At 36.7% G+C, this 23,835-nt stretch overlaps 1 protein-coding gene across 2 annotated transcripts in view; it reads right to left on the bottom strand.

The window, feature by feature from the left end:
* azi2 (5-azacytidine induced 2) overlaps positions 1-23,513 on the bottom strand; it is a 70,456-nt gene extending 46,943 nt beyond the window's left edge. For both annotated transcript variants that reach the window (XM_077574835.1, XM_077574834.1), the window contains exons 1-2: positions 23,353-23,513; positions 6,120-6,373 (exon numbers count right to left, since the gene is read on the bottom strand). In XM_077574835.1, the coding sequence (XP_077430961.1) occupies positions 6,120-6,338 (219 nt within the window). In that variant the 5' untranslated portion in view covers positions 6,339-6,373; positions 23,353-23,513. The remainder of the gene's footprint in view (positions 1-6,119; positions 6,374-23,352) is intronic.
* Between the last annotated feature and the right edge of the window lie 322 nt (positions 23,514-23,835).

The following is a 23,835-nucleotide window of genomic DNA, read 5'->3' as shown; positions in this document are numbered from 1 at the left end:
CTTCACTCGCGGCTGTTTCAGCCGAGTTGTAAACGATTAAAAAGGGGAATAAAACGCTAAAAGAAACTGTTTTGGATGTCCAATCCCGTAGCATGCGGGATAATTTAATATTCTCAGGCATATCCAAGAATACCTATGACAATCCAGAGGCCGAGATAAAAAAAAATTATGACGACATTGTAAAAAATTCCTCAGGAGACGGTAAATAATATCTCTTTTCACCGTGTACATCGTCTTGGAGCCCGTAGGGACAACAAACCCCGTCCTATTAACGCTAAGTTTGAGCATTTTAAACAGAAAGAATTTGTTAAAAGTAATGGACGGGAGCTTAAAGGGACCTCTTTCGGAATGAATGACCAATTCCCAAGAGAGATTAATGAGCGGCAAAAGGTACTGGTTCCTACAATGAGAAAAAATAGGCAGGAGGGTAAACGGACTACGATAGTTGTTGATAAGCTATACATCGACGGTCAACTCTTCCGGAAGCCAAACTCCCCTCCCTGGCTAAAATATATTTAAACAAAAAATCATGCTTAGGTTACCAGTTACTGGTGTATTGTTACATGTTTCACCCCCGACTAATTTCCTTCACTTCCACCTCTCTCCCCGTTTTTTCACTGTTATATTCACTTGCACGTTACCTCTGATTTCACACAAATCACATAAACCACCTAACCAATATTAACAAGTATCTTATACAGATATATACACAGGACTGAGTTTATATTGTTTGCATGCATAAATTAGTTCTGGTTTCCTGGAATGTTTGTGGCGCAAGCAAAAAGAATAAACATTTTAGACCATCTCTTAAAATTAAAAGCAGATATTTGTCTCCTACAAGAAACCCACCTACAAAAATCTGGAAAAAAAATACTTATTAACAAGAATTTTAGTCAAGTGTACTCAAGTGTATATCAGTAGACAAAGAGGAGTCTGTATACTTATACATAAGAATTTATTCTTTACTCTAAATAATACAGTAACAGACTTAGAGGGCCGATACATTATTATTCAGGTGACTATATTTAATAAAATATACACATTTGGTAATTTATATGCCCCTAATAATGATGATCCGGCCTTTTTCCATGAATTTTTCTCTCAGCTGTTTGATTTAGCAGCAAACTCTACTATTATTATTGAAGGGAACTTTAACACAGTCTTAAATCCATTAATAGATTGTTCTAATAATACAACATGTATAATCTACTAAAGTAATATATGGATGATTTGGGCCTTGTCGACAGCTGGAGACTTAAAAACCCAACTAAGAAGGAATTTACCTTCTTTTCCGCTGTGCACTGGTCTTTTTCAATAATTTATTTTTTCTTACAAATAATTCTATTGCTGATAAAATTAGTTCAAAAATACATCCTATTATTATTAGTGACCATGCACCAGTCTGCCTTACCCTACAAGTTGATTATACCTTTAAACCACCCCCGACATGGCGTTTTAACATCTCACTGCTAAATGACACGGAGTTTGACAAAATTATAAGAAGAGAGTGGGCAGACTGTTTGGAAATAAATGACTCTCCAGACTTATCTCCATCTCTTCTCTGGGAAGCTGGGAAAGCGGTAATAAGATTAGTAGGCTGATTTGATAGGTTGGTTTGTGATGTGAAAATATACAATGGCTTACCAGTACAGTATAAATAAAGTAATCACTTGTAATTTGGTAAATTGCTGCATTTGTGTTTACTTAAATTTGTTCTTTCAATAGAAATATTTCAGTCAAGTCTGTAAGTGTTCATTACATTTAATTTATGCAAATGTTTAGCAGAGCTGTGCTATCCACTGTATTTAATTTTCGTTGGCACATTTACTGCACACTGCACAGGCTATCATGGTACACTGAAAGTCAACTTCAAAACATCTGCACCAAGTTACCTATCAAACTGATTGAAACTAATTTTTTTCTATAGCTTTAGATCATTATCTTCAGTGAGATCTGTCAGTCATGAGGCCACAGAGGGCAAAAGTTAAACCCAAAGAAGAGGCAGCATACTTTTCATCCTTATGTAAAGACAAGGATGGCTTCACCATAACATATAATAATTCATTCAAAGGTGAGTATTGGTAAAAGATTCTTTAGTATGGGCCTGTAGTGCAGATGGATTTATTTATTTATTTTTGTAATGGCAAATAAAATTTGTTTGCATTCACAATACTTTAACCTATTCATTGTTCTGTATGTACTGTAACTGTGTAAATGCAAGAATTTAATTTTATATGTATTTTTCTCTTTATGTGTACCAGGCTTCAACTGAAGCACAACCTGAAGACATAGCTGTCACAGACAAAGTTGAACAGGTGACTTGATTTCTTTTTGAATATTGATGTTGAAATACATTTTTCAGAAGCAAGACGTTGCACAATATATAATAATATATATTTCCGCACGAATGGCTAATGCAATATGTGTATTGCAAAGACATGCAACAAATGAATATTGGATTGTATACTTTAGTCTGACTTTGACCAATCAGAGACTACCTTAATTACGCCTCGCCATACGAGAACTGTATCGAGGGGCATTACTAACAAAAAATAACTTAATTGGATAAGATTAGATCACAATGAGCATTCTTATTATTCCGCATTAACGTGGAGTTTTTTCATTGGATTATAAAAAGATAGATAGATAGATAGATAGATAGATAGATAGATAGATAGATAGATAGATAGATAGATAGATAGATAGATAGATAGATAGATAGATCTTTTTTTAGGTCCATCTCAAAATAATCTCCATCACTGTATAAAACACCTGTTTTGCATGTTTTGTCAATACTGTGCAGCCCTCGCAGATATAGTCCTCACAATGTCGTAGTTGTGAATAACTGACACTCTGAGGACTGTGTATTAATACACTGTGAGTGTAAAATAAGTTTTCAGGGCTTGGAGTTACAGATACGGTCCTCACAATTCATACTCTGGTCAGGTATGGACTCTCTGAGGACTGTATTTTCTGTTAATTGTTTCATTGTGAAAAATAGACCAATTTACATAAACCACTAGACTAGTGCTGACGGATGTATTTATTTATTTTTGTAATGGCAAATACAATGTTTGCATTCACAATACTTAAACCTATTCATTGTTCTGTATGTACTGTAACTGTGTAAATGCACAGGTACAGTCTTGTGTGTTACTAAGAATTGCATTTTATTTGTATTTTTCCTCTTCATTTGTACCAGGTTTCAACTGAAGCACAACCTGAAGACATAGCTGTCACAGACAAAGTTAACCAGGTGACGAGATTTATTTTTGAATATTGATATTGAAATCAGTTTTCAGAAGCAAGACGTTAGGAGTGAAGAGTAGATGCTAGGGATGAATTATATAATTAACAAATATAATCACAACAATTGTTTTTGTGTATTGCCAAGACGTTCAAAATACTGTATCCAACAATAAGCTTGTATGGGACTAAAATTCCTACAAGTCAACATTTAAAATATCACAAATTGAAGATTTGTTGGGAGTTTGGTGATTTAGATTATGCACTGTAGTGATCTTTTTGTTCCATTAATTTATTTATGGTGGATTTTAGAGGTGAACTCACTATTACTTTTTTCTTTTCTTTTTTTTAACAGAAGTGTAAATGTGGTTTATTCACTTGTATCAAGCTTAGATAAATGTGCTTTATGTTTTGGACCTTTCTCTGCACTAAAATGGACTGGTATGATGGGTATTTTATCTCGTGTGTTATTTGTATCTGCAATGGGTCTTTGTTTCAACCAGAATTAATAGTGCAGGCATTTTCATTGAATGAATATAATTTAGTCAAGAGGATAAATTATGACCCATGTTTATACCTCTGTCTTTAGTTGCAAGCAGCTAAATGTTGAGCAATTGTCTCAATCTTAACGACTGTCTGACTCGGTAAAATAGAAAAGTCTAATGTAACTGAAGGACTGTATCACACAAGATATGTTTTAGGGGCAATGCCATAGATTAAGCATATTAACTATCCGTCTTGTTAAATGCTTCATCTCATCTTTCGAATAAATGTGGTGACTAGATTTATAATAATCTTTAGTATATGCACAAACTTTAGGTTCTAAATGTTTTTCTAGTTTGCTCCAGCATCTGGCACATATCCTGTTTTAAAAATGCTAAACTGATTGATGAAGACAACTTACCTTTGGTAAATGAACTTTAGCACATTAGCCCATCAATGTCAGGAGCTACTTGTCTCGAGCGTCTATTTCGAGCATAACATCACTAATTACCGGCCAAGTAAAGCTAGTAAATATTTATGACCACCCGCCAAAATTTATTTTAACCCGCATCTGGCAGGTGTTAATTTTAGAGGCACTGTATATATACATATGTATGTGTGCATCTACTGTATATATGTATATCATCGCTGTCCTGTGAAAAACGGTAGCGATCCTTCTTGGCGGCACGGCTTGTATCACGGTGCGCTTTATAGTCTGGAAAATATGGTGCAAGTGTTCTTCACAGGACAGCGGCGATATGTATATGTATGTCTGTATGTATGTCATAATTGTTTTTGTTTAAAAAAATAGGTTGCTGATGTATGCAGTTCAAGTGAGGATTCATCAGCAGAGGAATATGTTCCAGATTCTCACAGTAATTTGGACACTTCCTACATTGAACCTCTTTCAGAAATCCGAAGGTATTCCAGGAATCAGGTATGAGAAAACTGCTCATCCTTTAAGATGAGAGGTAGTCATGTTTTGAAGAATAAAATGTTCAATGTTCACTGACTCTTTTGCATCTGGTTTCATGTCTAGCTTATCCATTCCAAAGCTGTACTTTACCTACATAACCTGTTCACATAAGAAGCTCAGAAGATCAGGTATGACTTTGCATTTCACAGTATTGTTATGCACAACAATGTGTCCTCATATCAGGTAAATCATTAAACATCAATGCCATTCTAGTTTGTGTAAAGTCAGAATGCCAGAACTTTCAAGTCACTTCAGTGACATGGTAGCTGTGTGTTGTGTAAATTTTGTCGTTGTAATGTGAGTTGGTCCTCATAATTACCATTTTTGCCATGGGCATGGCTTATTTAGGTCATTATCTATGTCCACAAAATTACGTTAGTTTTTCTTTTTTTCATGAGTTGAGTTTTTTCATGTTTTAAGTGAAATTTTCCTGGACAACCTCCCCAAAAAATTTGGGTGCAAGTCCCATCTCTCTAGCATTAGCGAAAAGGGGTGTCCCTGTAATACACAATTAAACGGGTTTGTAAAAAATGTCCTCATAATACAAAGAGGCAAATATGTGTGTGTGTATCAATAAATTTATTAAAAACTAAAATTAACACTATTGTATTGTTCATTGCACAGAACTTTGCTTCACACTGTCTTTTGTAAAATGAACTAATGCGTATTAGTTATACTTCAGTAATTGTAAAATGTTATACCTTTATTTTTTTTTACTATTCCTCTCTGACTCATTTGTTTTAAATTTTACATTTTTGTTGTTGTCAAGCTTTATATATTGAAAAGTAATTGGTAAATTGATTTAAAAAAGAGTTTTACTTTTAAATAACGCAGAACATTTATTACCATTTATTTCAGCTTTATGAGATCGTCAACACATTAAAGTCCTTAATGATCTAATATCGTCATATTGCCCACTACTAAGTAAGTTATTTGAAAAACCTTTCTGTGTGCGTTACCGTTGCTGCATCAAATGGCCATTGTAGGTTTCGACAACTTAATATGTTTGAACAAGACAAGCGAATATGTCAGGCTTAGTAAACATATGATGAAGATAAAGCCCCATTTATAATTACCGTAAAACCGCGCTTTTTTTCTCACCCCTAATTAAGACATTACATCCCATCACCGATTTCACACAAAATGCTATCCAACCTATCAGATCAGTGTAAAATCTACTGTAATGAAAATAAATCTGCCCAAGAGGGACAAATGCAATATTGATGTTATTTTAACCACAATGTTTTACGGTGTTTTGATTTTGCTAATAATTTCCTAAAATAATTCTCATTTCATTATTACATCAATTTCCTTTTCAACTGGTCATTCCTAACACTTTTGATAAATGTATCTGAAATTATCCACATCTTTGGTTAGCCTAACTTTAACATTGCATTTATACTGATATCCATACCTTATCCTCCAGCTGCTTCACTCGTTTCCTAAGGAAAGTATTATCTCGCTCAGTCTCTCTCAGTCGCTTTTTGATGTCTTCATAAGCTGTGACGAGGGCAAAATGAGAAGCTACTGATTCATCTCCCGCACACACTGATACAGGGCTCTCTCCCGCAGCAGTGTAGGCTGTCTCATGTTTGAGGATGCAGATGTCATCATCCACAGCCTGGTGTTCCATGGCTGCACAAGCCTTCTATGATGGAGATTGGAGACCTGTGGGATTATAATGCAGAAATTCCTTTTAATATCAAATTTTACAATACAGAGAAAGCTGTTTTATTATATTTTACAGTGCCTGTGCTTTATGCACAGGAAAATCTGGCAACATATTTTATTACTTCCTAGAACATGATTTTTGTCTTTCCAACGCCAAATGTAGACACTCACAAAGAAGTCAAGACTGTTTTTGATTAAGATCAGTTGCTGCTTTGTGGTATCAGCATTGGGACAACACAACCACTAAGACATGGATGGACTATTAAGTGTTCGAGACATGAGACAAAATCATCCTAAAAGGATTTTTAAATCATTTGCTCTCAAAAATGTATAAATATGTTTTATTTTAAGTTTCCCAAAGACTTATCCTTTTTTTAATGTATTTTTATGCTAGCGCATACAGAAGGCTTTAATGCAGCCTCTCAACTGCAAACAACGGTTGAAGAAATGGTAATGTCCTGTAGTTTTTCTTTTTTAAGACAAAAAAAAAGGTTGTGTTTTACCTTGACTAGTTTCGACAACGACTGCCACCTTCCTCAGAAGCTGTCAAACTGACAGTTGTGACGTGTCTTATCAGTTGATGTTTCTTGGCGTAGCTCGCGTGGCGGAGCAGTCATGTGATGTTTCACGCCGACTCCACCCTCCGTCGCTCAATGATCTCCAGAGAAGTGGATCCCATGTGTGGGAAAGTTGAAAAGTTCCTTTGTCTCCGTTTAGTGTGTCCAGTCTGCATTTCCTGATCTCTATTGCTTCTGTTATCCATATTTTGTATTTTTGTTCTTCTCTTCCAATGATGCTTGTTTTGTCTTAGTCCATGATGTTGTTTTCTCGTTTGCAGTGAGCCGATAGGACGGATTTTAGGTTTTCTTGTGTGGCCCTTTCGTTTTCTGCTCTAGTGTAATGTGTTGCTGTTTGCTTGTCACATTCCTTTTGGTGTTCTTTTTTCCTTATGTTGAAAGATCTTCCTGGGTCCCCAACATAGGTTTTATTGCCGGTTTTGCAGTGTATTTCATATATTACATTGCATTTAGTGTCTGGATGTATACTGTCCTTTGGTTGCACTAATTCCTGCCTTAGTTTTTTGTGTGGCTTATTTATTGTACCTATTGGGAATCTTTAAATGTCTCACAATTCGATTCCGTTTTTTTGGGGTGTGCGATTCGATTCAGAATCGATTTTCGGTTAAGAGCGATTTTTGATTCAAAATGATTTGATTGACAATGATTTTTGCTTTAATTTATAGATGTTCAAGGAACCGTTAATGATCTACTCCAGTCTGACTCGCTAATGCTAACTAGTGCTCTACTTGCGGCACAAAGAACGGCTCCATGCTGCAAAAAATCAACTTTTATTGGAATAACTTGATCTGGACTTTTTCCTTCTACTCTCTAATGTGGCAACAACTTAATAGTGTATCAGACCGCGTGGAACCACACTGCCCCTAAGTGGCCAAATCGGGTACAACATGAACAGCGCTCCCAATAAAGGCATACAAACAAAGGTAGGACAGTATGAAATCATTTTAATAAAATCGATTTTGGGACATTTAAAATCGGATCTGAATCGTACTAAATGAGAATCGCGATTCTTATGAGAATAGATTTTTTGGGACACCCCTAATACCTATATTGTGTTTTCTCATTGATCGCTGTATTTGTTCTAATATATGGTAATGTGATTGTTTCCTTGTATTCATTGTGTGTTCTTTTAATTTGTTTATTTTTTGTTCTCTCTTTAGTTTTTTTTTTTTTACCAGATTTTTGCCATTTTCTATTGCCCATCATGGCTGTTGACAATTTTTTTAGTGCTGTTTCTATGTGTTTTTCTTCTCTCTTTCTGTCTTCTATGTCCGTAATGATGCTTGTGCGTTCAAATAATGTTCTAACAACTGACAGTTTGTGTGCAATAGGATGTTCTGAGGTCCAAAGTAGAGCAACGGAGTTGTCGGCGTGGAGCTTCACATGACAGCTCCGCCCAGGAACATCAGCTGATAAGACACATCACAAATGTCAGTTTGACAGGTTCTGAGGAAGGCGGCAGTTGTCGCCGAAACTAGTCAAAGTAAAGCACAACCTTTTTTTTGTCTTAAAAAATAAAAACCACAGGAGATATAGATTAGTAGACAAGATGATTTTTTTTAGCCATTTAAGTGGAAGATACGGACAAAAATGTATCACAGCTTTCCGCTGTTTGGAGAAAATGAAAATAACACAAGCTCGTTTTAACAACCACCTGAGAAGGTGCAAAGATGAGGGAATAACACCACAAAGCCTTGAAATAAAAAAAAAACACTACACACGAGAAATGCACAAAATATAGTTAATAAAGCGAAAAGGAAGTTAGTAAAGGGGGGAATAACAATGGTGTTAAACAAAATCGAAATGTTGAAATGCAACACAGATGAGGAGCTGGCAACTTTTCAATGCACTTATCCTATGGAACAAGAGGAACGAGATAAGGGCATAAACCACCTAAAACAAATATATGAAAAATTATTTCAGAATATAAAACAGCGACACAAACAAATTGAACACATTGATAGAAAGAAAGAAATCCAACTGCTCAACAAACAACTAAAAATGGTTAGCAAACCTATCAAGTTGCATGTGACCAAAAACCAAGGAAAATGTACTAAAAAAGAGATTTAATTTTGCCATAACACCCTCGAAGGATACCACATAAAGATTTCATACTAGCAACAGAATTAGCATGCAACGAAATACAGGATTCAGAATACAATAGATGGATAAAATAAGCAATAGAGATCAGGAAACGGGACCGGACACACTAAACAGGGACAAAGGAACTTTTCAACTTTCCCACACATGGGATCCACTTCTCTGGAGATCATCGAGCGACAGAGGGCGTAGTCGGCATGGAGCGTCACATGACAGTTCTGCCACGCCGGCTACGCCCAGGAACATCAGCTCATAAGACAAGTCATTACTGTCAGTTTGACAGCTTCTGAGGAAGCCGCCAGTCGTCGCCGAAACTAGTCAAGGTAAAGCACCTTTTTTTTTTTGTCTTAAAAAAGAAAAAACACAGGACGATATAGATTTGTAGCCAAGATTATTTGGTAGTTATTGCACAAACGGCCAGCAGGTGGCAGCAGAGCAAAAGAGATCAAGCAGGGGCCATGTTGAAAAAAAGCTAATTTACTCAGTTTTAAATAGATTTGTGAATAATGATGAAGCTTAGCTATATTTTAATGCTGCAAAACAGAAACAGATAGAATAATATTTTTTTCCTGATGTAAGAAGAGACTCTAATCTTTCTTTTTGTCGGTTCCATTTTTTTATAGCAATAGAACCCAATATTCTGTGGGCCTTGCAAAATCAGTCAAAATCCAGTAAAACAGCCGTGGGTGAAGGGGATTGGTTCATTGAAAATGGCTGGGAATGAATGAGTTAATAAAGAGTACATACAATACAAAAAAAATTGTACAAATAATGATTCCAATGATAACTTTGGTAAAACTGCGACGAAAAGGCCTCGTAAAAATGAAATATTTTCGGGAATTTTGTATGCTTCCAGCGTCCATGCATTCATCCACCGGTGTCACCATGTTAGGTTTAGTAGTTTGTCACGCCTCCCGAGTTGTAAACGATTAAAAAGGGGAATAAAACGCTAAAAGAAACTGTTTTGGATGTCCAATCCCGTAGCATGCGGGATAATTTAATATTCTCAGGCATATCCAAGAATACCTATGACAATCCAGAGGCCGAGATAAAAAAAATTATGACGACATTGTAAAAAATTCCTCAGGAGACGGTAAATAATATCTCTTTTCCCCGTGTACATCGTCTTGGAGCCCGTAGGGACAACAAACCCCGTCCTATTAACGCTAAGTTTGAGCATTTTAAACAGAAAGAATTTGTTAAAAGTAATGGACGGGAGCTTAAAGGGACCTCTTTTGGAATGAATGACCAATTCCCAAGAGAGATTAATGAGCGGCAAAAGGTACTGGTTCCTACAATGAGAAAAAATAGGCAGGAGGGTAAACGGACTACGATAGTCGTTGATAAGCTATACATCGACGGTCAACTCTTCCGGAACCCAAACTCCCCTCCCTGGTTGTTCTAATTGGCAACAAAACTTTGTTTGATTATTAGATGTATACATATACTGTATATGTGGTTATAAAACCTAAAATATGAATACTCATTATGCATAGGCTATATTAAAATATAATACTAATACATAACTATATCTAAAATATATTTAAACAAAAAATCATGCTTAGGTTACCAGTTACTGGTGTATTGTTACATGCTTCACCCCCGACTAATTTCCTTCACTTCCACCTCTCTCCCCGTTTTTTCACTGTTATATTCACTTGCACGTTACCTCTGATTTCACACAAATCACATAAACCACCTAACCAATATTAACAAGTAGCTTATACAGATATATACACACAGGGATGTGATTTGACCAAAGTGAAATTATCTGAAAATTTAGCCGGGGGTCTGGGGTCGCTGGCACCCAGCTAGGTCCAGAGCTCATGGGTTTTCCGTGTTTTTAAGTACTTTCAATGCACTCACATGACAAAGAAATAGACAAAACAACAGCATAAATTTTCAATGTATATTGAACTATCCCATATAAAATGGCAGTTTTAGTCAACTCAAAATCAGTCACATTCAAAAACATTGGACTGCCTTTGCTTTTAAAAACTATCACTGAGAATATCATCATATCTAACTAATGTGATTACTAAGTTAACACATAAATAATGTTGAAGATTTCAAATTTCATGAACAAATAATTGTATCATGACCAAATGAAAAGTAACTCATATTAGAGCATACCACAAATGTCTTTGTTATAGCAGAAGATGTTATCTGTCGGAGTCATGTGCATACACAATGAACTACAAAAACTGATATTTATTTTTTTTGGGGGGGGGGGGGGGAGATAAAAAAAAGCGGAAAAATCACATCCCTGTATACACAGGACTGAGTTTATATTGTTTGCATGCATAAATTAGTTCTGGTTTCCTGGAATGTTTGTGGTGCTCGCTCACAAGCAAAAAGAATAAACATTTTTGAATACAAAAAAATTGTACAAATAATGATTCCAATGATAACTTTGGTAAAACTGCGACGAAAAGGCCTCGTAAAAATGAAATATTTTCGGGAATTTCGTAAGCTTCCAGCGTCCATGCATTCATCCACCGGTGTCACCATGTTAGGTTTGGTAGTTTGTCACGCCTCTCGTACTTTTGTCACAGCTGCATATCCCGCCCATGGTGCAACGGATCACAAAAGTCATGGCTCGGATCGGATCACGGATTTGAGCCACGGATTGGATCGTTTTTTTGTATCAGCAAAAAGAAAAAAGAAAAAAGAAAAAAAAGATGAATAGTTCTTCCTCGTCATTTATTATATAAAATGCTTATCCGCACTAAATAAATAAAAAATCTATTCAAAATGTCTAATATAGCCGTTTAATATTTAGTGTTTTCATTTATTTTGTAAAACGCTTTTTCCCATTAAATCAAATAAAAAAATTAATTCAAATGTCTAATATAGCCGTTTAGGACTAAGGAACACAACTTTAAGTGAAATATGAGGCAGAAACATTCTCATTTTATACATGGTCCATGTGTAAAATAAGGTAGTAAAGCCAATGAGTTGCAAGCGTTCCTGAACGTTGCGAAAAGTTGCGTTTCGCCAGGGTTCATAATTGGTCGGAGTATGTCGCATTTGTGTTCGGAGTTATTCGTAATTGTCGCCATTATCACGAATCAATTGTTTCACCAACATGCGCATTTGCTCACAATCCAGTTGTAATTCATCGTATTTGTCATAAATGTGTCTGCAATTTTTTTCCAGAGGTCCCATTCATAAATCAGGCATGAAAACAGGGTTGAAGAAGCTGGCTTCGGGCAGTAGGCGGGGTACACCCTGAACTGGTTCCCAGCCAATCGCAGGGCACACAGTGACGAACAACCATCCACACTCACAATTACACCTATGGACAATTTGGAGTGTTTAATTAAACCGGAGTACCCGGAGAAAACCCACGCAAGCACGGGAGAACAGGTTTCATATTTTCTTCCTTTGAGAAAGAACGAAAAAAAACAGTCACAGGTTACACGCAGCAACCTGTTCGTTTTTGTGGTATTATGAATGAAAAGTGTGTCACCAAAATGTATGCATAAAATATTCTTATGATTGTCTGAAAATAAATATAACTAAATTTGCAGTATTATTATTACAGGGAGTCCTCAAGTTACGGCGGAGTTCTGTTCCTACGCTGGCGATGTAATCCGAATTTCGATTTAAATCGGATTTCCCCTTTAAAGTCGATATTTACAACAAAATACTTTGTACAGTAATGTTAAAAAAACATATTTGCACAGCCTGGAAGAGCCGGATGTTAGATTAATGTATCTTAATTATCCAATTTTTTTGTATTTTATTAATTGTAAAGAATTTATTCAACCTTGTGACCTCTGAACTGTGTGAGTTCGAGACGAATGCAGTCATGAAGCTTCAACACAAGACAGGAAATGTGCCCTCATCACAAGACAAATGACCGGAACATTTTTATGGCTGAGAAGCTTTTAGTGTTAAAGGATGTCTGCTTTGTTGCCTGTGTAATGACTTTTTGTAAATTATTGTCACATTGCTGCTACGTGTTTCCCCAAACCCCTCAGAGCAGTAATGTCCATGTGGTAGGTCAACCCAATAAAAAGAGGAAGAACGACAGAATGTGTCAGAATGGGCAGGAGGTTGTGATCTGCACATTTCTGTTCATTCTCCTCACGAGTCTATATCTCTTGTCTTCCTTCCGTGTCTGTTTATTCAATGTTCTAGGTTGAATAAACCCAACATTAACTTGGTCCTGAGAGCCGGGTGCCAAAAGACCTAAGGAATCCAGCGGGCGTGGTGGACTCCAGAAAGACCATGGCCATGGCACAGACTCCCTTAGCCATCTGTGCTCAAAGTATCAAGCAGATCGAGTTAGTATAATGACTATTTATGGGCATTATATGGCAGCGATGACTCTTTTTGGACAAGATCGGGTAGAAGTCAGTAGTAGAAGTGAGGCGAGGCTTCCTTCACTTTCACCTCCTTACTCGTTTTTTCACTGTTATATTTACTTACACGTCACCTCATATTTTACACAAATTACATAAATCACCTAACCACTTTGAGTCTATCCTATAACATGCCAATATTGATGAATGGCCTATGCAGATATATACACAGGACTGAGTCTATATTGTTTGTATGCATAAATTTGTTCTGGTTTCCTGGAATGTTTGTGGCGCTCGCTCACAGGCAAAAAGAATAAAAACTTTAGACCATCTCTTAAAATTAAAAGCAGATATTTGCCTCCTACAAGAAACCCACCTACAAAAATCTGAAGAAAAATTACTTATTGATAAGAATTTTAGCCAAGCGTACTCTGCCCCTTATAACAGTAGACAAAGAGGAGTCTGTATACTCATACATAAGAATTTACTCTTTACTCTAAATAATACAATAACAGACCCAGAGGGCCGATACATTATTATTCAGGTGACTATATTTAATAAAATATATACACTTGGTAATTTATATGCCCCTAATAATGATGATCCGGCCTTTTTCCATGAATTTTTCTCTCAGCTGTTTGATTTAGCAGCGAACTCTACTATTATTATTGGAGGAGACTTTAACACAGTCTTAAATCCATTAATAGACCGTTCTAATAATACAACATGTACAAGGCGATTACAATCTACTAAAGTAATAGGGGAATATATGGATGATTTTGGCCTCGTCGACAGCTGGAGACTTAAAAACCCAAATAAGAAGGAATTTACCTTATTTTCCGCTGTGCACAGGTCTTTTTCAAGAATTGATTATTTTCTTATGAATGACTCTATTGCTGATAAAACTGTTACAAAAATAAATCCTATTATTATTAGCGACCATGCACCAGTCTCCCTTTCCCTACAAGTTGATTATACCTTTAAACCACCACCGACATGGCGTTTTAACATCTCACTGCTAAACGACGCAGAGTTTGATAAAATTATAAGAAAAGAGTGGGCAGACTTTTTGGAAATAAATGATTAAATTGAACTTAGCTATATGTCTGTAAATAAAACAAGATGTAGTATAATACAATTAGTTTTGAAAAATGCCTGACTGAGCAGACCTAAAAATTCTGCCCCTCCAAGACATGCTCTATCGCAAATTAGGGCCCGAGCAGTGATGGCTACGAGGTCCCTATTGTTTTTGTAATTATGCAGTTGCTTTTGTTAAAAAAAAATAATTGTAAAACCATGTAATTTTTAATAAAAATAATGTTAACCCAGTGATACACGAGGGAACACTGTAGTGCGCCAATTAGAAAAATTAAAACCTGTAAAAATTAAGGTGTTATTAATAATTAATTATATGTAGTGAAAGTTTAAGTGGATAGTAACTGAGTTATGAGCCATGAATGTCTCGACAGTGGGGATATGGTAAACATGGTAACAACACTTTACTACATATTTCAATGTCTTTAATTTTTTTATGTTTGTAGAAGTTTTGTTATATATGGATGATGTTTCTAATATTTTACCATTTCTGTTAGTGTGCATGGATTTTATTGAATTGAACAAATGTAGGAACATTTGAATATTACCAAGTACTAATAACATTTTAAAATGACTTGAAATTGTTCCAGCAAAACACTTTATGGACGTTATTCTTATGGCAAAAGCATTGTGTAAGTATATCATGTTTTCTAAATGGCATACTAGATATGGTAGGTACAAATGAAAGTCACATTGTTAAGAAAAAAAAGAGAAACTAGAGCTGCGGGCAGCTATAAAGAGCCCTCGCAGCCCGGGCCACTTTGGGGTACTTGCACATTGGGGTACTGGCACATTGGGGTACTGGCAGATTCGAAGCAGATTTTTATTTTTATTTTTTAAATGGCATAATAAACCTTTACAAATAGATTTTTTTTTTTTGCCAGGTGTGATGAGTACATATATACATTTAGCATCATTAGTTTTACTCATAGGACAATATTGTCTATAGCGGGCATCATAAATACATAAATAAATAAATAAAAAAGTACATATGTGTGGATAGGGGTGATGCCACTTAATATTTTGAGTGGTGGAAAGTAAAAAAAAAAATATTCATAAATGACTTAGTTATTGCACTTACAAAGAGTATCCAAATTTTAGACAAAATACCTTATGTCTCGCAATGTTTTTTGTCGACCCAAGGGCCAGGTGGCGCTATATTTATAACTGACTATTGTCTTGGAGATAACTTTAGGTTGTAACTACAAGCATACATGTGAAGTTTGGGATTTTTTAGAGCACGTACCGGGGAGTTATTACGCATTTTGTCTTTAATGGCGAAGGAAATATGAAACAAAAAATTATGCCACGCACCCGTCAAATAGAATTTTTAAAAGTCAAGATTTTTTTCCCCCTGTTGATGGGCCAGGTCTTCACATGGTCCATGCCAAGTTTAAAGTCAATCGGATCAAACGTGTAGGAGAAATGGCCAAAAGAATGCCCCCTGTAAATATGCAAAAATTGGCAAAAATGGGACATTCAAAAATTCATAGCTCACTTCCTGTTCATTTTAGCATATGGGTCCAAGAGACTTTTTTTTTAGGTTTTGGGCTCCCTCATATACCAAATTATTTTTCATAGATCTTGCTTTAACGTAAAACCGAGGCTGCTTCGTTAAAAATTTCTAGGGGGTGCTAGTGAGTAATTTTTGTAAAAATCGCACAATACACATTAAAATATTACTCATTTTGCCAGGCCAGATGTGTGTGCCAAGTTTCATGAGTTTCTGTGCATGTTTAGGCCCTCAAAATCGGCGTTGTATTCTTGGCAAACACTGCCTTTCACAGCAATTCGCGAAAACTCACAAACTTCGTGTTGTGACATCATAAAGGCTTAAACATTCTTGTGAGCAAATATGAGGTGGATCCAGTTGATTTGATTGGATAAAAACGTCAAAGAAAAAAACTTTTAAAAAATTGCCATTAGGTGGCGCTATCAGTATGATGAAATATAAGTTTGTAGATGCCTTCAGCACTGGAGTCTCAAATGTGCCGCCATGGCCACGCCCTTTGCCGAAAAGTCACAATATTTGGTGTGGGGCATGATTAACATGTTAAGGCTTCTGTGACAAATGTTCAACTGAATCCCTTTCACGGGCTTGGTGCAGTAGATACAAATGTCAATTTTTGTCACCACTTTGTGGGCAATATAGATATAACCAAATATTATCATATAGATGCCTTCAGGTTGTGAGTATTAACATACATGAGAAGTTTGGGATTTTTTGGAGCATGTACAAGGGAGTTCTTAAACATTTTTTTCCTTTGTGGCGAATATGAAACACAGTTTGAGGCCCCGCCCCCATCATATCGTATTTAGAAAACTCATGAATTGTTTCCCAGTTGTTGTCCCAGGTCTTGAGATGATACAGGCCAAGTTTGAACTCAATTGAAAGTATCGTCTAGGAAAAGGGGTCAAATTTATAACCCCTGTGAATGTGCAAAAATGAGCCAAAATCGGACATTCAACATTTTTTAGCTCACTTCCTGTTCATTTGTAGGTCTTGGGCTCCCTCAAATACCAAAATGTTTTCGTAGATCTTGCTTAAACGTACAACCGGGGCAGCTTCATTAAAATTTTCTAGGGGGCACTAGTGAGTAATTTTTGTAAAAATCGCACAATACACGATAAAATATTGCTCATTTTGCCAGACCAGATGTGTGTGCCAAGCTTCATGAGTTTTTGTGCATGTTTGGCCCTCAAAATCGGCATTGTTTTCCTGGCGAACAGTACCTTGCCACGCCCACAGCGATTGACGAAAACTCACAAACTTTGTGTTATGACATCATGAAGGCCTAAACACTCTTTTGAGCAAATCCTGCAAAAACCTGGGTTTAAGGTACACAGAACATGTCGGAATTTGTAACTTCTGCTCAGAATTTTAAGAAAACCCCATCCTGAAGACTCCAACTCATCAAGGCAGACAAAATTGTTCCTATCCGCTAATCATGTCAACACTATAGTTACATGTTTTGTTATACTTTTACAAAGGTTGGCGGCAAGCGCTCGGGGCACGTACCTCTGGCGTTAGTGTCACAAGCAGCACGGGTCTAACCAGAGAGCAGTCCCAGACTGATATTGTGGAGAACTTCCTCGAGTGAAGCACAAATCAATCTGGCTATTGCCAGGCTGTTAACATGGTACCAGCGAGAACTTTGTAAAAAGTGTCATCATCACCCATGCACTTAAATTAATGTCAGTATAACGCTAGCAAAGGGGTTAGCATAGCAAAGCTTCTACATATTTTACTCAATCACGCCTTGTAATCTCTTCGTGAGAACTTCAATACTCGTAGCTGAAGCAGTGCTTCTTATACACCGCCACGGAGGCTGTGATTACTAATGTAGGAGCAAAAGCGCAATGTATACATGTGCAATGTTAGCCAGCCAAAGCTTGTTGCTATGCTGCCACGTAACTTGGTAGAACCGATCTCGCCTTGACTTAGTACCCCAGCTTGTAGGTAACGTAAGCATCCCACCGAAGCTTTTGGGGGCTTTTTCTGCCGTTGAATTGTCAGAAAAACTTAAAACTACGTGTTTCAATTATGCTAAAACTGCACATTTAGACCCGCAAACTGCTTCACACAGCTGGCACTATTTCAATGAGCCGAAAGGAATATTCAGCATGCTTTGAGCTGGGCTTAAAAAAAAGTTATTTAATAATTACGGGTTTGTTATTTTAGTTAAGTTTTTCAAAGTAGTAGTATTCGTTATTTGCATTAACCCACCTCGTATTCTATTAATTTTCATTGATTACTTTGGCACCGTAAGGTTGTATAATGTATGACGGCTATGTATCATTCACTGCCATGTCCACATGTTCAGGCTGCCACCTGGTGACAGCTATGTTCAACAAACATGCAGAATGAATGCTGTTGTCTGTCAAACAAGTGTTCTCAGTCACTTTTTTTTTTGCTTTTTGCTGTAAGTGACATATGACGATAGAGACGATAGGAAGAAAATGACATGACAGTTTTTTTCAACCGTCTTCACGATAAATATCGTCAATCGGCCAGCACTAATTTGGGGTGAGCATCAAAGTAGGAGTCAGGGACTCAGAGAGTGAACCCAGAATGGTGCAACACATTTATGTGCTTGCTATGTGTTACCAGTGAGTCTCATTAACTATGCAGCTAGCAACAATAATTAGCCAATAAACAACATTAGCTAACTTACCGTTCTTTGTGCAACTTCAGATGTTGAATGAAGTTTGAAGTTGTTGCCTCTCCGTCAGTGATCTAATCTTGGACATACTGCAATTCATTTTTGTTGACCACCTCATAGTTTTTGTACACAAACAACTAGTGGTGCAACTGATCACAAAATTCACGGATCGGATTGTTTAGTTGTTGTTTTTTTAAAACAAAAAACAAAAAACAAAAAAATGAAATCAAATAAATAGAATTTTGTCTTAATTTATTTTATAAAATGCTTTTGCTTATTAAATTTTAAAACATATATTTGAACTCAAAATGTCTAATATGTCCGTTTTAAGTGCTATATAAGACAAGATACATAATTATTTTATACATGGTCCATGTATAAAATAACAAGGTGAAGGTATCCTGCCTTATGTTATATTGCACTTGTAATGCACTTGAAGTTGTGTTCCTAAAATTCAAATGGCCATATTGGACATTTTGAATGTTTTTTTGTTTTGTTTTTAAAGCTAGTGCTTTATAAAATAACTATAAATAAAGGCTAAGTTCTATTCATTAATTTTTAATAATAATAAATACATCTAAGTGCAATTTAAGGCACATTCCCGTCGTTTAAACAGGGAGAGTGGATTACAAAGTTGCATAGGTCCACAATAAGAAAAGCGAGCGACCCAAGCAACAGCTGTGAAACTACGGTTGCTAGCCAGGCACTCGATGCTAACGCTAACATTTAGCTACTAGCCACGAATGCCGGAGACTTGTATCGTATCGCGCAATGATGGTGTAATTAACTTGCGGTTTCTTTGCGTCCTAAATTCTTTATTTAATATACTTTCGGGGTGGCATTATGATGATGGTGGTAGAAAATATGTCATTTCAATAAAAACGTTGATAATGCAAGCCAAAATGTCAAAGGGAAGTAGTCAAGCTGGCGTTCACGCCACCATGCAGGCAAACTTCAAAGTAAAATCAACCAAGGCTATTGCATTGGTGTCAATGTATTATTTGGTCAGCTTTATTTTGAAGTTTGCTTTAGCGTAGGCGGGGTGTGTTTGCGCCTTTCTTGACATGTCTGAATGACGGTGCTGTGTCACTGTCAGCCTAGATCACACACGGACACACACACACACACCGAGATGAAATTACTCGTTAACATACATTTTAATCTTTTTGTTTTGGTGGAAGAAGCAAGTCTTTTCAAGTCAAAGGGCTCAAGTCCGATTGAAGTCACAAGTCATTGTTGGTCAAGTCCAAGTCGAGTTGCAAGTCTTTTAACATTTTTTTCAAGTTGCGTCTAAAGTTGTCAAATTCATGACTTGAGTCTGACTCGAGTCCAAGTCACATGACTTGAGTCTACACCTATGGGTCTAACCACGCTGTAGAGAATGAAGGAGCAAGCAGCACGAGAGGCATCTGCTTAATGTGAAAAATAGAACAACTTTCAGTAGATGTTTGTAACTCTTTTCTTTTAAGCTATATGTCTTATAGCATGTATGTACTTAATGACAGCTGAATTTATTGAAATAAACTTTAAACATATGTGGAAATTTCTACATTACCTTTGTTTTTATTTTAACCAACAGGGGGGGTTGCGGTCAGAGTGAGATCCTAATAAGAAACAAGTACCAGTGCTTTCAGAAATAAGGGGGACAATGAATAACCAAAAATAAACACCAATCACTGCGTTTTATCAAAAACAACGTAACTTGCCGGGATGTGGCAGTTAATTGTTGAATACAGTCCCAATAATAAAATATTAACATCTACACCTGCCAAAAAATGATAAAAGGCATTTGCTCTTACCTGAATCAAGGTAATGCACTATAGGAAAATCCTTTACTTTATTTAAAATGTAAATTTCATGTACATTCTACATAATAATTTATATTTATGTAAATTTGTTGTTCATAATTGATTCTTCATATACATATACAAATAAGTGTGATTACATTATGTGTGATTTATTGCTTAGTCATTATTTCAATTAAAATTTTACAATGGATATTTTTTACACATGTACGCACATATCTACAGGGATTTTCCTGGCTCAAATTGAGGTAGAGGTGGCACCATCCTGACTATGATGGGCGACTACCGATAACAGGTATCGGTGCCAATACCAGTCTTATTTTAAGGAATCGGTGACAATACCATTATTGGCCGCCCTGCTCTAGCCATTTTACAAACAGCAACAAGAAATTAGAAATTATATGAATTGCCATTAATTTCATGCAATGTTAAGGAAAAATAATATATTGGGGTATAAAGATCTTTCTTTAAAATCATCTGTCATTTTTGAGTGGGCAATTTTATTTACTCGTGATATCGGTATTTGGTATCAGTATCGGTGACTACTCAAGGTCTCGAACATCCCTAATCCTGACCATGCGCTATGTGCTACGTGCATGTATTCTGTAAATTAACAGACTCGCTTTCATTTTTTTTACAGGCAACATATAATACACCCATGTTCCAATAATAATTACGATGATAATTGTTCCAATAAGAATATGACTTATCATGTTAAAGGATTCATTTATTAAAACGGTTCTGCCGTAACATTTCGCAAGTGAGAACTGGGAAGCATTGGTCACTGGGAAGCATTGGTCACTGTTTTTTCCAGGATTCAAAATAAGAATTTCCGTTGCATGATGTGGTGACGTTTTACAGTATAGCCCATCAAATGCACAGAAGCTTTCACATATAGATGAAAAATCTATTTCCAGGTTTACCAGGAAGACAAGCAGGCTCCCGCCAGCCAGCCATTGTCATGTCAAATATGCACAATATATATACTGACTACAAACATTTTGCATTTCCACCGTGGATGAAATATTGCCGTCATGATTTTGCTACACGAAGTTCACAGAGAGCGCTCATTCATTCTGAATGCAGAGCACAAATGGAACTCACCATCAGTCTTATTCATTTTGGACACGTCTCAGAGTCAACGGCTAGTAGTCCTCACTCAACCTGGCAGCTTAAGGCTTCCTGCGGTCCCTAAGGCCTCCACACCCGAAGCTGGACGCATGACCACGGGCCGGGCGAGCACCGAGGGAGGCTCCGTGCTCGGTTGGCTGGAGCAAAATAAGTCAGCCGCGACCCGCAATTTTTTTTAACTACAACCATTGAAAATTCATCCACTAGTACATATTAAATTGTAATTATAGTTCAGCGTTGTTGTAAAACACTATTGTTTATTTTATATATTGTGTTTTGACTTTGGCGATGATTGCTGAACCAGGAAATGGCCATGTGCAACAGTTGCTCCATGATCTGTTTCTTCTTCGGTACAAAAAAAGTAAAAAAATAAATAAAATAAAAAAAAGGCAGTTTCTTCTTCGGTTGTTGCTTAAGGTCTTTCCTGTGCACTGCTGTTGATATAGCGCCTCCATAATGGCGCAATGCTGCAACTGCAGTTAAAATAAGTTGCTGCCAAGCTAGGGCGCTACTGCTGTGTTGAGCGAAATCGCTCAGGCTGTAGGCGGAGAGCAAATTAGGTGGTGGCTGCCGCCTCCACATTTTCTACATACACATACATACTACGGCTAAGCGGTTTGACAAAACGCGATTACGTAATCGTGAGAAGCTGCGATTTAAATGCGCATTGAAACAGAGAGGAAAGAGGGAAAGGGGGGAAGCAGGAACATCACCGCTGTAACTAAAGCCTGGCGCCATAAGTGCACGTAATTTTTTTTGACGCATGAGACCTTGAGACAAGTGTCTAACATGTTTAATCTGTTTAAACAACACTTCACCTTTGTCAGTTATAACTTTTCGGCTGCCGTAGTGTTGCGCATTTTGTAAACTGAGTGCACACATAAGTGTGAGGCAGCGGCTGATAAATCTGAGTTGTCCTATATATTGAGGCTAAATAGTTCTGTATGTGTCCATATGTTGTGTCCGATTTTATGAATGAAAATTAGGACGGACGAAATGATTATTGCTCGTCATTACTCACTGTCATTAAAGTGCCGTCGTCGCAGCCTCTTTTAATGTACAGTACATGTATTGTAGCGTTGATGAACTAATCAGGCCAAGCGGCAAACAAACAACAAACAACAATTTTCAAGTAACTGTCGGCCGTAACCACGCCAGAATAGAACAGCTACGAATGTGCTTACTTTACCAAAACAAAAGTCTGTGTTGCGTTCACAGACCGTCCAGAATATGGAAAACTACCCAACCAGTGACCCACCCACAAGGATTGCTACAGAATGCTAGTTTTTTTTTTTATTATTATTATCAAATGGGAAAATGTTACCTCATATAAGCAAGTATTAATATTTTTCAAAGGAAAACAAAACTTATATTACTATTACTAGAATCGTCTTTATGAGTCTGATAATTCTGATTTCATGTAAATCAACTAGCCTTCGAGATTTTACTCAGACCTACAAAGTTGATACAAACTAGGGGTGATTGAAAATCCTGCATCTTCAAATCCTGTATCTTCGGTACATAAACAAGCATCTTCAGTAAGTAAACAATCAATGAATCCATAATTTTAAACGTTTTGCTTATGCGAGATCTTGGACAAAACGTATTGACTTTGTATTCGCAAGGCATATGAGCGGCTTTAACCCCTAGAAGTATTATTCAATGAGAAGGAATTGACATATAATGTAGATAAGAATGCATTCGCTGGAGACCGAAGCCCAGATAGCGCCATGCTAACATATCTGCAGCATTCGGCAAACGCAACCGTTTGCTTTGAGCACACGACTTACTAACCTTGTTAAAACGCTGTCCTCGGTTAGAGGTCTGATGTCCAAGATGGTACTGTCATTTATTATTGCTAAAAGCCACGTATTTGTCAGGAAAATAATGCACTGACGCTGGACACTGGAACCCCAACAGAGCAGACAGAGGAGGAAAAAAAAAACTTCCGGGATTGACGCCACTGAAGGTAATCTTTTTCAAAACAAAAGCCTGCAATGTTTCATAGAGCCAAATGTCTGAAATTTAATCAATGCTAAGTATTTTTGGTGGATGGTGCGTGTCGCTTTTGGTCATTGGATATTACGTTAGGAAACATAGATTGAAAATAGAAAAAATACTCGTTATTTAATTTTCGTTTTGAAATAGATTAAAATACAGCAGTTTGGCTGTCTGGAACGGGTAAGGATAAGTCTTATTAGTTTGATTTTCAATTTACAGTATACTTCAGAAACGAAAATAGGATGTGGCAGGAGACAAAATCGAAAAACGGCCTGT

Source organism: Vanacampus margaritifer, chromosome 9 (genome assembly GCF_051991255.1).
Source record: "Vanacampus margaritifer isolate UIUO_Vmar chromosome 9, RoL_Vmar_1.0, whole genome shotgun sequence".
In the NCBI taxonomy this organism is placed as follows: Eukaryota; Metazoa; Chordata; class Actinopteri; order Syngnathiformes; family Syngnathidae; genus Vanacampus; species Vanacampus margaritifer.
Note: the sequence above shows the minus strand (reverse complement) of the source record. Positions and strands in the feature narration are given on the sequence as shown.